The 16,138-nt window shown below is 45.2% G+C and overlaps 1 protein-coding gene and 1 long non-coding RNA gene across 2 annotated transcripts in view; one reads left to right on the top strand and one right to left on the bottom strand.

The window, feature by feature from the left end:
* The window catches only part of CYP27A1 (cytochrome P450 family 27 subfamily A member 1), a 33,004-nt gene extending 20,532 nt beyond the window's left edge, over positions 1–12,472 (bottom strand). The window contains exon 1 of the mRNA XM_036083071.2: positions 11,759–12,472. Coding sequence (XP_035938964.1) covers positions 11,759–12,022 — 264 coding nt within the window. The 5' untranslated portion in view covers positions 12,023–12,472. The remainder of the gene's footprint in view (positions 1–11,758) is intronic.
* Positions 12,473–12,650: 178 nt separating this feature from the next.
* Positions 12,651–15,833, top strand: LOC144381656 (uncharacterized). The gene is made up of 3 exons (XR_013447376.1): positions 12,651–12,754; positions 13,572–13,681; positions 15,613–15,833. It is a non-coding gene; the product is annotated as an uncharacterized LOC144381656 (long non-coding RNA).
* The last annotated feature ends 305 nt before the right edge of the window (positions 15,834–16,138 follow it).

Genomic DNA, 16,138 nt, shown 5'->3' with positions numbered 1-16,138 from the left:
AGGTAGCTGGTAGATAAGGGAGAAATGACTGAAGCACCTCATGAGAAACCAGGGTTCGTGCGAGAGTAAGACAAAAGAAGGACTGGGACAAAAAGGTGAAGTGATTGCTAGAAGAAATGGTCATTGGTCACACGGCTGTGGAAAAAGGGATACCTCTGGCTTGTGGGAGATCAGGGGCCATCCCCTGGTAGCTGGAGGTGCAGGAAGGACTACTAATCTCTCTCTCTCTCTCTCAGCATCTATCTACAGACAAGATGGCATCTAATTGACATCTGGCCAATTTAACCCAGACTGCCACCACCCTCAACTTGACCACCGGCCAAACGGAATCTCAATCTAAAAACTGTTATAAACTTCCCAAGAGACACTGATTTCAGAAATGGTCAGCCTCCAGTAAAGATAACAGAACAAGATTAACTTTCTGGACACTGATTTGGTCTCTTTAGCTTCATCCTGTTACTGTTGGCCTCTTTTGTTCATTTGTCACGGGCTGCTCTAAACTCTCAGCACCGGTGGTGATGGGCAGTCGTAATGCCCACGACTTCCCAGGCCGGCTGGGTGGGGCGTGCGTGGTCGCTGACACCTCTGGCTACCCTCGGGTGCGGGCCCGGCCGCAGTCTATACTCCAAATAGGCCCCGTCAGCCTCCAGGGAGTGGAGGGTGTGGTGACTCTCATCTGATGTTGCTGAAGACAAACGGCCGATTTGGTATGAGCTCCTATCAGTAGAACTGGACTATTTATCTGGTGGGATATTCACATCACTGAGAATTCTCTCTCATATCTGGATATGTGAAAGGTCAGGGGAGAATAATGGAACAGCCCCGTACATATCCACACATGCGATGACTTGAGCCATAGCTTATGAGTTTTGGCAGAACACTCTGCCATCTTCCTGGAATATGAGAGAATGTTCTATAAGGAGCTGCTATAAGGCCACCTCGCACTCACCTTCCTAATATCCCCTGGGAGGTTGTCATGAAACAGTTCCTCATCACCTCCCAGGTTCTGATGAAGTGCTGGCTTTCTGCCCACCCCCACCCAGACAAGAGCCACCGAAGAGAAATCCCCTTGGCTGCCGTCTAGAAGGAATGCCTCAGCAACAGGGTACCCTGTAACTCACATTGCACTGATCTGGTGGGAAAAGTTTCAGTATTGTCCTTTTGAATGTGTGGGATGTGGTTCCCGGGGAGCTGGTACCTTTGCTTATTCTTCCTTTTACTATGTAAGAAATAAAATGTCTAAATCTGTAAGTGGCTTGTTGTATCTTTACTGATTAAATCAGTCAAGCCTTAGCTTTGCCTTTTCCTCTTTGACACTTCATCAGTTAAATAAGAGAACTAGACTATTAGTTGATCCCAAAGGTACACTGTGGCTACCCATACGTTAAGATAAATCACTCAAGGCAGGTCATAATGGCCATTACCCAAATTTTAGGCATAGTGCCTAGAATGCACTAATCTGCCTCTAGGTAAGGGGTGGTTACCTGGGGTGCAGACAGGCTGGGGGGTGGGAGGGAAAGCTGCAATTCTATGTAATATGTTGTATATAGACTCATTTTTTGCTGTTGCAAAGGGCTGTAACTTTCAGATTTTTAAAAGGTCAGGGACCTAAACAAAGTTAGGAAACTCAGCTTTGGGATATGATAGAGATTCAGTCCTTAACCAGACCTGGTCAGGCTCTCCCCAGGCCTCTTCTCAGCTAGGCCTCAGCTGGGGCCGAGAAAGATTTGAACACACCGACATCTAATAGCTCAGAGTAGCATCCCTAGGATGACCTTCATCCTTAGGAGAAAGGCCTGCCTGAGAAAACTCAAGGCTGCCAAAAGAATTTCTTGTTTGTTCCCGCCAACACCTAAAAATAAGGCCCCTGTCTCCAGGCTCTGAGGAAATGTGGGAGTCTGACTTTGATAAGCACCGGTTAACAAACCAGATGAGTTTCACATGGACCAACTGCCCCGCTTCCTGCTTTTGTAATTTTTCATTTCCCTGTCTCTGCTCAAGCCCCCACCATCCCGCTCCCCGCTCTCTCACTCTCCCTTGAAAATGCCCAGTCACTCCCCCCGCACAAACCAGAAAGGAGTTTAATTTCTTTCCCCTCCTGTCACTCATTACTGAATAAAATCTGTTTTCACCACTTTAATGTCCGCCGTGCTTATTTTTGACAGTCATGTGTACCCTGAAAACTCAAAAAGTAATACTGAGCCCCAAAGTGGAAACCACACAAACCTCCATCAACAAATGGGGAAAGAACACATTGTGCCGTATCCCCACAATGGAATATTAGTCAGCCATGAAAAGGAACAAAGTGCCGATACAGGCCACAACGTGGATGAACCTTGAAAACGGCACACTAAGTGAAAGGAGCCTCTCATAATAGACCACATGTCCATTGAGTCCGTTTGTACGAAATATCTAGAATAGGCAAATCCATAGAGAGAGAAAATAGATTAGTGGCTGCCAGGGGCTAATGAGGGAATGGGGCCCAGGTGACGCTAAAGAGCACAAGGTTTCCTTCTGGGGCAATGAAAATATTCTAAAATTGACGTGGTGATGGTTGCACAAGTCTGTGAATCTCCTAAAAGCCATGTAATTGTTCAATGGGGTGGATGATATGGCACGTGATTATATCTCCATAAAGCTGTTAGCAGAGGGGGGGAAAAAAAGAACATTAAAATCATCTAAAATCTCCCCTGGGAAAAATTGATACCACATCGCAATATTCTATTTTCCTACTTAATGGCCTGTTCAGTGTACTGACAAGTGGACTCCTCAGGGAGGCTCTCGGCACAGCATTAAAAAAAAAAAAAACACCACAAAAACAGCAAGTAAACAGCGCTGAGGACAAAAGTAAACTCACAAACACCATGTACTGTTTTTCTGGTACCAACAAGCCTGCCCCTAAAAGTTGGCAGCCATCAGTTGGATAAACGGAAGGAGAGAGGTAACTGTAGGCACAGGTCATTCCTTTGCCTACACTGACAGATGTGGCAGAAAGAAGGCCCACTCGGGGTCAAAGGTGAAGAGGAGCCCCGCTGGGACAGTCATGTCTCAGGACTGTCAAAGTGTCATCAGGAATTTAGCCCCAACCCCCTCCCACAAATGGAATTCACATTTCCAAGAGACAGAAGGTGCTAGATAATTAACAGCATTCCCCGGTTCTCCCAGCTCTCGACCTGGCCTTGAATGATCTCCGAGATCGGTGGCTCCATGTGGACTTAGGATGAGCAGGAGTACTTGTACTTTTTATTATGAATATTTTAATGTGAATAGTTAAAGAAAATAACATTATAAATACACACGCACCCACCCACCAAAATTAAGAACTGTTACCGTTTGTCATATTTGCTTCAAATCTTTTTCAAAAATGAAAATATTAAAAAAAAAAAGAAAACACTTCAAAGTCTCCTTATCCTTCCCTTCACCCTCCCTTTCCAGAACAACCCACTATCCTGAATTTGAAATGTATCCTTTCTGTCAATGTTTATATAATTTTACTACATATATATGGGTCCAATGATAGCCTATAGTATCTTTGTGTGGTTTTTTAATTTACAGAAATAGTATTCTACTACACCTATCATTGCCTACACACCGGGCTGGTCTCAGGCGGGCGGAACAACGAGAGTATTCCAAGAACAAGGAACGTGCAATCGGCAGCGGATACAGAACTGGAAAGAGGATGTAGCACAGAGGTGGAAATCAAAGTAAGGACCCGGAGCCAAACAAGGGTGCAAGAGGAAGGGCCATCAGAGGACCTCAAAATATTATGTTAGACCAGGAAGCATGTGGTCAGCTGTGCACTTATCCCCTGCTTTCCATTCTTTGGCTGCTGCTATTGTTTTTATTGTAATAGGTAATTTCATTGTAACAGAGAAAACCTGGTGGAGGTCCAGAGCAGTCCCACATTAAAGGTAAGACCTCCTCCTAACTCTCGTCTCCAATGCCAAGACCCCACACAGAGGCAACCATCATTACCAAGTTCTGGTGCGTCCTCCCAGAGAGATTTTATGCATCTACTAAATATATGCATGCATATAGATACAGTTTTGTGCCTTACTTTCTTCCCATCTCTTAGCAGGCAATTCATAGTAATACACATAGAACTGTGGTCTGTTTTAGCGGTTGCATAAAATTCCATTGTATGAAGATACTATAATCAAATAGTCCCTTACTGGGACATGCACGTCATTCTAATCTTTCCCAATCAGAAATATTGCTACCTTGACTATTTGGTATTCTCTTTGACCAGAGAATTGTATCTGTAAGATAAAAATTCCACAACAGTGCAGTTGCTAAATTGGTATGATTCACACTTTTGACCTTAATACCTGGTTTCAAATTGCCCACCCCTGAGGCTTAAAAGTCATCCACCCAATTTGGCCATAGTCTCAAGGACAACCTATCATGTCTGCCAGATGAGACTGAGAGCCAAATAAAGGTAACTAGAGGATAATCTCTGAAAGCCTGGATGGTAACAGGAGTCCTGGGGCAGAAAATCCACCCAATCAATGGTATTAGCCAAACTGAAGAAAGAATGTGTTAACAGAATGGGAGTGGCCATTACAAAACCCAGAAGAGGGGAGCCAAGCAGCAAGAATTTGGCAGCATTCATCTCTCAAGAGAGAGATACTTAATCTAATGGATAGGCACAAGAGAGTCACATTCAACCAGGTTTCTCCAAAGCCTAGATGAAATTTCCTTCCATACGATTCTACTCCTTTCGTTCTGGGGTCTCTGCACACCAAGCAATCCATTAATGTAATGACTGTTTTCTGTCTCTAGGTACCTGGATCCTAGGAAGAGGATGTGGCAGATTAAAGATGGCCAGAGACTCGTTGACACCCTTCCCATTAAGAGGTGAGGTCTACGTCTTCTCCTCTAGAATCTGGGTGGGCTCTGTAACTGCTTTGATGGGTAGAATACAGTCGAAATGATGCTGTGCCAATTTTCAGGCCCAGGCCTTAAGAAACTGGCAACATCCACTTTCTAGCCCTTGGAAATTCACTTTGGGGGAAGCCAGGACCCTGTAAGAACTCTCACTATCCAGAGACCACCATGCTGTGAAGAAGCCCAAGCTAGCCACATGGAGAGAGAGAGAGAGAGAGAGAGAGATTCAGCTGATGTGGCCAAACCAGCCCAGGCACCAAACATGCAACTGAAGAAACAATCTTGGAAATTCCAGGCCCAGGAGTTGTGACATGGGGAAAAACTGAGGAAGCCAGCCCAAAACCAGGCCTGAGGCCCGGAAATACACCCCACTCGAGCCATCCCAACCATCACTAGCCATTCAAACGGAAGCCCACTACACTGTGAAGCTGAGATAAGTCAATTCTGATGTGTACTGCTCAAATTCCTGACCCACAAAACCAGGAGTGTAACAAAATGTTGCTTTAAGCCATTATGTTTTGGAGTAGGTTGTTACACAGCAATAGATAACTAGAATACAGGGTTTCTATGTGATGGAGTATTAGGATCCCCAAGAGGGCCAGCTTCTCCAGTAAATAAACATGTGAGCACTCCGGTCCACAATCTGTTTCTGTGGGTTTGGCCAATGTTGGTCAGTCCCTAATAGTCTGCCCATGCTGAATTTGCTGATGAAATTTAGTTTCTGAACTCGAAAAGCTAAGACCTGAAGGGTCAGGCTTACTCCATCTGCCCACCGCCCTCACTGTCTCTTCTTTACTCCATCTAACGTCACACAACCCAGACCCAAGAGCTGAGGAGAGACTCACAAAGTCTGCCACCAGATGTAGCCACTGCTTGGTATCCGTCCCAGTCCCTTGGCTGTTACATGAAATTTATTATTTTTTTTTTAAATTTATTATTTTTTATTATTTTTATTTTTTATCTGAGAGAGAGAGTGGGGAGCGGCAGAGAAAGAGAAAGAATCTCAAGCAGGCTCCACGCCCAGCACAGAGCCCAACGCGGGGCTCCATCTCACGACCCTGACATCGTGACCTCAGCCGAAGGTAAGAGTTGGACGCTTAACCGACTGAGCCACCCAGACGCCCCTGAAATTTATTTTTTATTAAACATTACTGAGAACATTCCTTGTACCCAGGCCTGTCTCTGGCACTGGGAGACAAAGAGGTGGGAAAGACATAGGCCCAGCCCTCAGAACTTATCAGCCCAGCCTCTAAGCCATATAAACAGGTGATGATATAAAACATGGGCACCTGAATATATAAAACAAATATTAACAGACCTAAAGGGAGAAATAGGCAGTGATACAATAATAGTAGGGGAATTTGATACCCCACTGGACAGATCACCAAGACAGAAAATCAATAAGGAAACATGGGCCTTAAATGACACAACAGACTAGATGGATTTAACAGACATATACCAAACATTCCATCCAAACACAACAGAATCCACATTCTTCTCAAGTGCACAAGGAACATTCTCCAGGAGAGATCACATGATAGGCCACAAAACAAGTCTTAACAAATTTAAGAAGATTAAAATCTTATCAAGCATCTTTTGTCACCAGAAGGGTATGAATCTAGAAATCAATTACCAAACAAACAAACAAACACCCAACACCCTGGAGAATTCACGAAAATGTGGAGATTAAACAACAGGCTACTGAATAACCAAGAAGAAACCGAAAGAGAAAAATCAAAAAATACCTAAAGACAAATGAAAATAGAAATACAGGGGCGCCGGTGGCTCAGTTGGTTGGGCATCTGCCTTCAGCTCGGGTGGTGATCTCAGGGTCCTGGGATCGAGTCCCACATCGGGCTCCCTGCTCAGAGGGGAGTCTGCTTCTCCCTCTGCTGCTGCCCCTCCCCCGTGCTCATGCTCTCTCTCTCTCTCTCTCTCTCTCTCTCAAGTAAATAAATAAAAATCTTAAAAATTAAAAAAAAATTTAAAAGGAAAAAAAAGAGGGACGCCTGGGTGGCTCAGTCGGTTGAGCGTCTGCCTTCGGCTCGGGTCATGATCCTGGGGTCCTGGGATCGAGTTCTGCATCAGGCTCCCTGCTCGGCGGGAAGCCTGCTTTTCCCTCTGCCTGTCATTCCCCCTGCTTGTGCTTACTCTCTCTCTCTCTCTGACAAATAAATAAATAAAACCTTAAAAAAAAAAAAAAAAGAAAGAAAGAAAGAAAATGGAAATACAGCATCCTAAACCTTAAAAGAGGAGGGGGCCTCTTGGGAAAAGGAGGCTGGGGCCTCTGACATCCCTGTGAAGAGTTAAAAGCTGACTGCCCAGGCCCTTTGGAGATTCCTGAGCAGGGGAACCAAACATGCTTTAAGGGACACGGACGGGGCAGTGGTGCCTGCATAAATCATAGGGGCAGACTGTGCCGCACGGGAGACCCAGCAGGAGGGGGCGCCCGGGCACCCTTCCTTCCCACAGTCCCCGTGGGGCTGCTCAGGCTGCCGGCTGAGCCACAGCCAAGCAAGGAGGCTGACCTGGCGCTGTTGCTGCCGGAGCTGGACACGACATCCTCGAACAAAGCCTGCCAGGTTCAGAAGGTCACAGATCATCTGGCCTTTGATCTGGCCTTTGATGCTGATGTCCAGTGGAGAATGGGAATGCAGGCTTCAGGGAAAGGACGGAAAGAGTGGAAAAAGCCAGAATTTATGGGATACAGCAAAAGCAATTCTAAGAGAGAAGTTCATGGTGATAGATGCCTACATCAAGAAACAGGAAAGATCTCAAATAAACAACCTAACTTTACACCTCGAGGAACTAGAAAAAGAACAACAAACTAACCCCAAAGTTAGTAGAAGGAAGAAAATAACAAAGATCAGGATGGAAATAAATAAAATAGAGACGAAAAAGACAATAGAAAATATCAATGAAAACCATCTGCCTCACAAATGGGCAGAAGATCCGAGTAGACATTTTTCCAAAGAAGACACACAAATGGCCAACCGGTACATGAAAAGACCCTCAACATCACTCATCATCAGGGAAATGCAAATCAAAACCACAATGAGATAGCATCCCACACCTGTTAGAATGAACCTCAAAGGACGAGAGATGACAAAGTGCTGGCAAGGGCGTGGAGAAAAGGGAACCCTCGCGCCCCGTTGGTGGGAATGCAAACTGGTACAGCCCTTGTGGAAGAGTATGGAGGTTCCTCAAAAAATCAAAAATAGAACTACCCTGTAATCCAGCAATTTCACTCTGGGTATTTATCTAAAGAAAACAGAAAATACTAACCCAAAAGATCTACTCACCCCATGTTCATGGCAGTATTATTTACAAGAGCCAAGACCCAGAAGTGATCTACATGTCCGTTGATGGATGGATTGATACAGAAATTGTGGTATATATACAATGCAATATTATTCAGCCACACAAGAGAAGGTCATCTTGACATGTATGACAACATGGATGGACCTTGAGAGCATTATGCTAACTGAAATAAGTCAGACAAAGACAAATATTGACTGATCTCTCTTCCATGCGGAATCTAAAAACAAAACAAACAAAACCGAATTCATAGATACACAGAACAGACTGGTGGCATGGCAGGTGGGAGGGGGCTGGAATGGGTGAAGGGGGTCAAAAGATACAAATTTCCGGATACAAAGTAAATAAGTCCGGGGGATGTAATGTTCAGCCTGGTGACTATAATTATTAATACAGTATTGTATATTTGAACATTTCTAAGAGAGTAGATCTTAGAGTTCTCATCACAGGAAAAAATATGTGTAACTATGAAAAAAGAGAGAGAGAGAGAGAACCATGCATATGAAATGACAGTTACGTGCACAGGGCATTGTGGGGCACACGAGGGGTCGCCAACCGAGGCAGTCCACGATAAGAACTACGGAATATGGAACTGGTCTCATCATTCTCTGGGCCGACCTCTTTGAAAGAAACCAATTTGATATAAATCTACATATAAATTTAATGTACGCTCACATTTCATTTTTCTAGCACTCTTGGTATTATTTTAGTTAAGAAAGAGAAGGGAACCGCATTTATGGACTGGCACGATTTTCACATGTTCCAATCCCCACCCCGCCCCTTAAGTCCTACAACGCTTCCCTGAGCTGATTTTATTATTTTTGTGTGTGATGCGCAGTTTTTGACAACTGAGGGTCCGGGGGATATTATGGTCAGCTGCCTTTCTATCAGCTCCAGTCCTCTGCCTTTTGTGCAGTACTCACGTGGTTTAGGTGGAAGGGACCCCAATCCCAGCTTTAGGGGTGAGCCTGCACGTGTCTAAGCTCATTAGAGTATGTCTCTGGCCACTATGATGGGTTCAGAGACAGGCAATTAACCCGGGTCAGTCAACCAACTTCTTCAAGACAGCAGAGCCAAGAGAACTGCAGAAAAACAAAACTAAAGCTTTGACGATCTCATGAAGCTCCAGAGCAAACCATATAGCTGGAGGGCATCCAACTATTACACTTTCTGGTTACAGGAGCCAGTAAAGCTACCTGCAGCCAGGGTGAGTGGCAACCAAATAAACTTGAACTGATACAAAGTGGGTCACTGAAATGTATCCTCCTCCTCAATAGGGGTATTAACTGTGTTTTATAGATGTGCAGCACTCCTCTCTTTATTAACTCACACCAGCCGCACGTAGGGGGAAGGGCTAATGTATTTTTCCATCGATGCCCTGGGAAGGTTCATGTGACTCCAGATCTCGGATACAGGGGCTGGAGCCAGGGGGCTCTCTTAGATCCTAGCCCTGGCTGCTCTAAAAGGCTATACATGCCTGGGGCTCTTGGGTGGCTCAGTCAGTTAAGCAGACGACTCTGGATTTACTTCTAGGTATCCATCTCAAAGAAAGAGTAAATGGGGCGCCTGGGTGGCTCAGGCGGTTAAGCGTCCGACTCTTGATTTCAGCTCAGGTCATGAGCTCAGGGTCGTGAGACCAAGCCCCATGTTGGGCTCCACGCTCAGCAGGGGGTCTGCTTGAGATTCTCTCTCTCCCTCTCTCCTGGCTCTCTCTCTCTCTCAAATAAATAAAATAAAATAACATTAAAATAAAATAAAATAAAATATTACACATTCCTGGCTTTCCTCTTGCTTCCTCCTCCACCTCCTAAGATGGCCTAGAATTTCTTTGGTAGTTACTGCTCCAGAGATAATCCTAAGCAAAACCTTCCGGTAAACTCTCCCTAAGAAGTTATGAGAAATCCTTAGTCGCCACCCTCGGGGCATTCACTGGGCCTCTCATATTTCCAGAGGTTAAATCAAGTAGGAAAAGTTTACAGGACTCTGGTTTCTTGGCTTACTTGGTTTCTTGAGGCTGAGCCCGGAAGGAATGATTTTTTAACCATCTCTGAGTGCCTTGGGAGCTGCCCACCAAGTCTCGGAAACAGGAGCTAACAAAGGCGGCCCCAGGAGACAGCAGCAGCCCGGGTGGGTGCAGAGACACCGGTCAGTTTAGTGCTTCAAAGCCTGAGTCATTTTCCCCCCTGATCCTCAACTCCTGGTCCAGCTTTGTCTGGAGGGTGGTTCGGATACACCACGCCCGAGCCTTTGTCCCCTGAGGCCCTCTCTACCCCTCCTGTCTAGTCCATCCTACTGCACACACCATAACCTGGACAGTGTCCCTTGGAGGCCATCTTGCCCCCAGGCCTGCTCAAGAGCCCATCGAAGCCCCTCAGAGGAACCCGGGCCCTCAGTCTGACCTTCGAGGCCCTCCTTAAAGGCCTGTCCTATCCCCAGTGCCCACAGCTCCTCTGAGTTTTTGACTACTGGCCAGCACACCTACATGGTAACCAGCCTGCTCACCAGCCCAGCAGGTGAGCTTGCCCGTTCCTCTTGCCAATCACTGTGAACCACACATGTGGAGGGCAAATGAATCAAGGTCCCACTCCGCCCCCAACGCTGGACAGGCTTCTCCTTGCAGGGCACTCAAGTTCTCTTTCTGAAATGAGCTGTTTATTGACTTGTTCATATCCTTGTCCTCCTCCTTCCCTCAAAGGACCATATAAACCCTGGGATGTAAGCTTCCAACTGAGCATATAAACCATGAGGGCATTGGCCACCTCTCAATGAATCCCAGCACTTGGAAAAATGCCTGGGGCAGAGTGGATGGGTTTATAACTTTGTGATAGTCATGAGGAAGACAGATCCCAGATGAATCTCTTCAGTTCATTTCCTAAAACCTCTCCACCTTAACCCACATTGGGTTTTCCAGTTTCCATCCGTTCACAGTGGGATATCCATCCATCCCTGCCTCAGTGTTCTACTGAATAAACTCTTCTTACTGGACATTGATTCCTTAATAACAACAAAAAAAATGCACCTTTTCCTGAACGTCTACGATTTTGCTTTCACTCCCTGAGAAGTGACATTTTTCTCCCCATGGAAAAATCTATCTTGCAAATTGCGAGATGTCTGTAATCCTCCCCAAAGCCATTTCCTTTGGAAGAAGTCTGTGGTAGCCAACATTATCCCGGAATTAAATAGTGGTTCTACCACATCTGGCAACTTAAGACACTTGCATCTGCCATTCTGTTACCAAGACAGTTCCTGCCTCTCTCAACCTCTGTTCATTTTGGAACCTGGCCTCCCAAGTCACCTCCTCCCTGGTGCCCTACCACTCCTGGACCTATTCATTTCAGTTCAAAGGGTTCTGTCTACCCTTTACTCATAATCCCTACAGATGTCCAGTCTAGGACCATAGCTCCAGTCGGTCCTGAGCTAAATTCTCGTGTCCTTCACTTTTTTGTCCAACATCTCTCCATCTCCAGCTTCTCTGTCCCGGTGCTCACCCCCCCACACCCCGGCCGCGAGCCTACCCGCCTCCCCCCCCCCCCCCCCGCCCCAGCTCGATTACCTGGAGCTTGTGTAACCGCAGAACGTAGCCTTGCACTAACAGCTGGAAGAAGAAGCGCAGTTGCCCGGGCCCTGGAAGCTCCTCCAGGGTCCGCAGTCTCCGGTCGCCAGGCCCGTTTCCAGGAGTCTCGGCGGTAACCGGGACGGCGGCGGGGATCGCGGCCTTGGCTCTGGCCCCGTGCGGGCAGAGTCCAGGGAGGGCCACCCGCGTCCCCAGCAGCGCCCACCGCAGCCTCGCGCCCCGCAGCGCAGCCAGGCGATCCATGGCCCGCGCCGCCGCGCCTTTGGACCGCGAGCGAAGAGCGCCTGGAACCCGCTCCGAGATCTATCCGGTGGGGCGGGTTCAAGGGCGCCAACAGCCAGGCGTGGGCCGGGCGAAGGCCGGCCAGGCCCCTTACCGCTCACTTTTCCTCGCGGTCCTCGGTCTCTCCCCGACGGGACCTCACGAACACACAGAAGCCACCTCCTCCAGCCGTAAGCCTGCGGCCCGGGGGAGGCGCCGGCCAACACGACTGCAGAGGATGCACCCCGGGATTTACCGAGACCTCCAGAGCGCCGATCGCGGCCCCCTCTTCCGCGACTCCCCACCTTGCACTTCCGCGGACTCTCAAGGAGAACTTGAAGTTCTTTGGTCTGACATTTCATTCGCAGGACAGCAAAGTTCTCGAAAGCTCCGGGCGCTTCCAAGGCCAGGAAGCCCCAGCCAGCGAGCCGGGCCCTCGCCTGACCTACAGGGTCGCTACCGCAGAGCGCCCTCGCCCCAGTGTTCCTCCCTTCCCCGAGAGCAGGAACCGGCCGCTGAGATTTAACCGGCCGCCGGCTTTTCCTAATGCGCACCACCCCCAAAGCAAAGAAAAAGAAAAAAAAAAAAAAAAAAAAAAAGAGGAAGAAGAAGCAAACAAAGCAGAGCACAGCGAAGAAAAGAAAACCGGCCCGTGTCCAAGGTCATCTGATTCCTGGAGGGTAAAAGCCAAACAAACAAATTTACATATCAGAGGTTTGTTAATGCATTTCTATTCTCTCCACACTCCTAAATCAGCTAAGGCAGGGTTTTCCAAACTGTAGGTTGAGCCCGGATTTAGGGACTGTGACCAGAATTATTTTTTAATAAGATGGAAAAGAATAAAATAGTACAGAAAATACTGCCAAGAAGAAAGAGTAGTGTTTCATGAATCCTTTGTCTCCTATATATTCAAGGTACATTGAAACGTTATTTCTATTTCAAAAAGTTAAAAGCAGGATGGTAAATCTTGTTCTAAGAACATTGGAAGAATTGGTTATTTACAAACAGCCAAAGGGAGAAAGGTCATTTTAGGTTCAAAGGGGCAACAATTAGAGGGTCAGTTAATGTGGCCTAGGTGTGGATTTATGTTTGTATTTATCCCATTTGGGGCCATAGGGTTTCTTAAATCTGTGACTGAAAATCTTTCATCAGTTTGGGAGTTTTGCAGACATTATCTGTTCAAACATTTCTTCAATCCCATTCCTTTTTCTCCACCCCCCTTCTAAAACTTCAGATTATACCTATGCTAGGCCTTCTGGCCGATCCTTCCTGTCTCTTACCCTCTCTCCTGCATTTTTTTTTTTTTTTAAAGATTTTATTTATTTATTTGAGAGAGAGAGAATGAGAGACAGAGAGCATGAGAGGGAGGAGGGTCAGAGGGAGAAGCAGACTCCCCGCCGAGCAGGGAGCCCGATGCGGGACTCGATCCCAAGACTCCAGGATCACGACCTGAGCCGAAGGCAGTCGCTTAACCAACTGAGCCACCCAGGCGCCCACTCTCCTGCATTTTTTTAACTTTTGTTTTTTTTAGGCAGGCCCCACGCCCAGGGTGGAGCCCAAGTGGGGCTTGAACTCAGGACCCTGAGATCAAGAACTGAGCTGAGATGAAGAGTTGGTCGCTTAATCGACTGAGCCATCCAGGTGCCCCTCTTCTGCATTTTTTTTAAATTATCTTGTCTCTTCTAGCTCCTTAATCCTCAATTCAGCTGTGTCTAAACTGCTGTTAAATCTGTCCATTGAATTCTTAATTTCAGCTATTGTATTTTTCAGTTTTTAATTTTGAATAGTTTTTTTAAAATCTATGTCCTGGGCGCCTGGGTGGCTCAGTCGTTAGGCGTCTGCCTTCGGCTCAGGTCATGATCCCAGGGTCCTGGGATCGAGTCCCACATCGGGCTCCCTGCTCGGCGGGAAGCCTGCTTCTCCCTCTCCCACTCCCTCTGCTTGTGTTCCCCTCTCTCGCTATGTCTCTCTCTGTCAAATAAAATAAATAAAATCTTTAAAAAAAAATAAAAATAAAAAAAAAAAAATAAAATCTATGTCCTTTTTTATATTTCTAGTTTTATGTCAGAATTCTTAGTTTTATCTTTTATTATTCCCTTATATTTTGTAAACATAGTTGTTTTAAGAATTATGACTAATAACTCCAATATCTGGGTTCTACATGAAACAGTTTTTATTGTCCATTGTTTCTAGTGGTTTTTGTTCATGTTGCCGTATTTCTTCCTGGGCCTGGTTGCTTTTGATTGTGTGCCAGAAAAATGCATTCTTTAAGTTTCTGGTGGAGCTCATTAAGGTTTAGGATGATTTCATTTTCCTCAGGCAAGATTTACTTTTGTTTCTGACAGTTGCCTGAAGGCACAAGCAACCCAGGATGAGCCTAATTCAATTTCAGGAGTGAGATTCTCTGAAGCCAAGCTGCAATCCTAGTCAGTCCTTAACCCTTTGGGATCCCTATCTGAAGTTGGGTATAAGAGATCATGGATTCCAACGTTTCTTCACCCAGCCCTGTGAGGCTAAACCACTCAGCTTCCTCTAATGAAAATGCAGGGGCGCCTGGGTGGCTCAATCAGTTAAGCGTCTGCCTTTGACTCAGGTTGTGATCCCAGGGTCCTGGGATCGAGTCCCGCATTGGGCTCCCTACTCGGTGGGGAGTCTCCTTTTCCCTGCTGTTCATGATCTCTCTTTCTCTCTCTCTCTCTCTCTCTCTCTCTCTCGGATAAATAAATAAAATATTTAAAAGAAAAAAAAGTTTAAGAAAAGAAAATAGGAAATACCACTAATAGGAAAGTGGTACCTAATGCCTAACTTACCTCTGGGTTTCCATCTTCTGGTTCTATTGTCTTATTACCTTGCGTGTTCGCTGATGCTGATGCTTCAAGTAAATGCTTGTCATATTTGTAGTCATATAGCTTTTCTAGCTATCCTTAGAAGAAAGTCCAGTATTAACAGAAGTAGAAATCTGATGTATGCTTTTATCTTTATTCTTCCCCCCTGCCCACCGGATTCATTTTCTTGCTATTTTCTATTTTTTAACCTTTTTAAAAAACTGACTGCTTAGTAAAATTTTCTGATTTCCCGATAAATGCTTTTAATGCTATACATTTTCACATGTTACTGTGTTGGCCATTCCAACAAGATTCACTAAACATTCTCCCTTAATGTCATTCATGTCCCAATAGTTTGTAATTTCCATTTTGATTTTCTTTTTAATCTAAGAGTCATACAAAAAGGTGATTTTATTTTCTTGCAAATAGTTGCGGTTTTGTTTTTTGTTTTGAAAGGTTCCATTCTTTTGTTATTAAATTATAGTTATTACATTGTGGTCAGATTGTATATGGTCTTTTTAGAATTATCAAAATGTTTTTATAGTCTCATAATTGTTTCTTTTTCTGAACATTCCATGTGTCTTTTTTAAATATGTATTCTCTGTTTATTAACTTAATTTTGTTATTTAGATCCTCTATAACCTTACTTACTTTTGTCTACTTGATTGGTTAACTTCTGAGAGATACATTTTAGTATCCCCAAAATATTATGTATCTGTGGATTCATCAAATTTTCTTGCATTTCAGGACACCTGGGTGGCTCAGTCAGTTAAGTGTCTGCCTTTGGCTCAGGTCATGATCCCAGGGTTCTGGGATCAAGTTCTGCATCGGGCTCCTTGCTCAGGGGGAAGCCTGCTTCTCCCTCTGCCTGCTGCTCCCCCTGCTTGTGCTCTCTCTCTCTCTTACAAATAAATAAAATCTTAAAAAAAAAAGCTGTATTAAAAAAATTTTTTTTCTTGTATTTCCAACAGTTTTTGTTTTATATTTTGAAATCTGTTGTTAGATTCATAAAGGTTCATGACTATTATATATTCTTGATGAATAGCACCTCTCATAAATCTGAAATATTAAATTGCTTTGGTTTTAATATTGTTACTCCTACTTTATTTTTTATTCATGTGTTTGATATATCTTTATTCATCCCTCTATTTCCAGTTATTTTGATTTAGAAGTATCTCTCATAAATACCATGTAGCTGGATTTTTTCTTACCCAGCAAGCGAATCTTTAAATAGCAAAAATTATTTTTATAATTTGAATGAACGCTTAAAACT

The sequence above is a fragment of the Halichoerus grypus genome, chromosome 4 (assembly GCF_964656455.1).
Source record: "Halichoerus grypus chromosome 4, mHalGry1.hap1.1, whole genome shotgun sequence".
In the NCBI taxonomy this organism is placed as follows: Eukaryota; Metazoa; Chordata; class Mammalia; order Carnivora; family Phocidae; genus Halichoerus; species Halichoerus grypus.
This window is presented reverse-complemented; position numbering and strand designations above follow the sequence as displayed.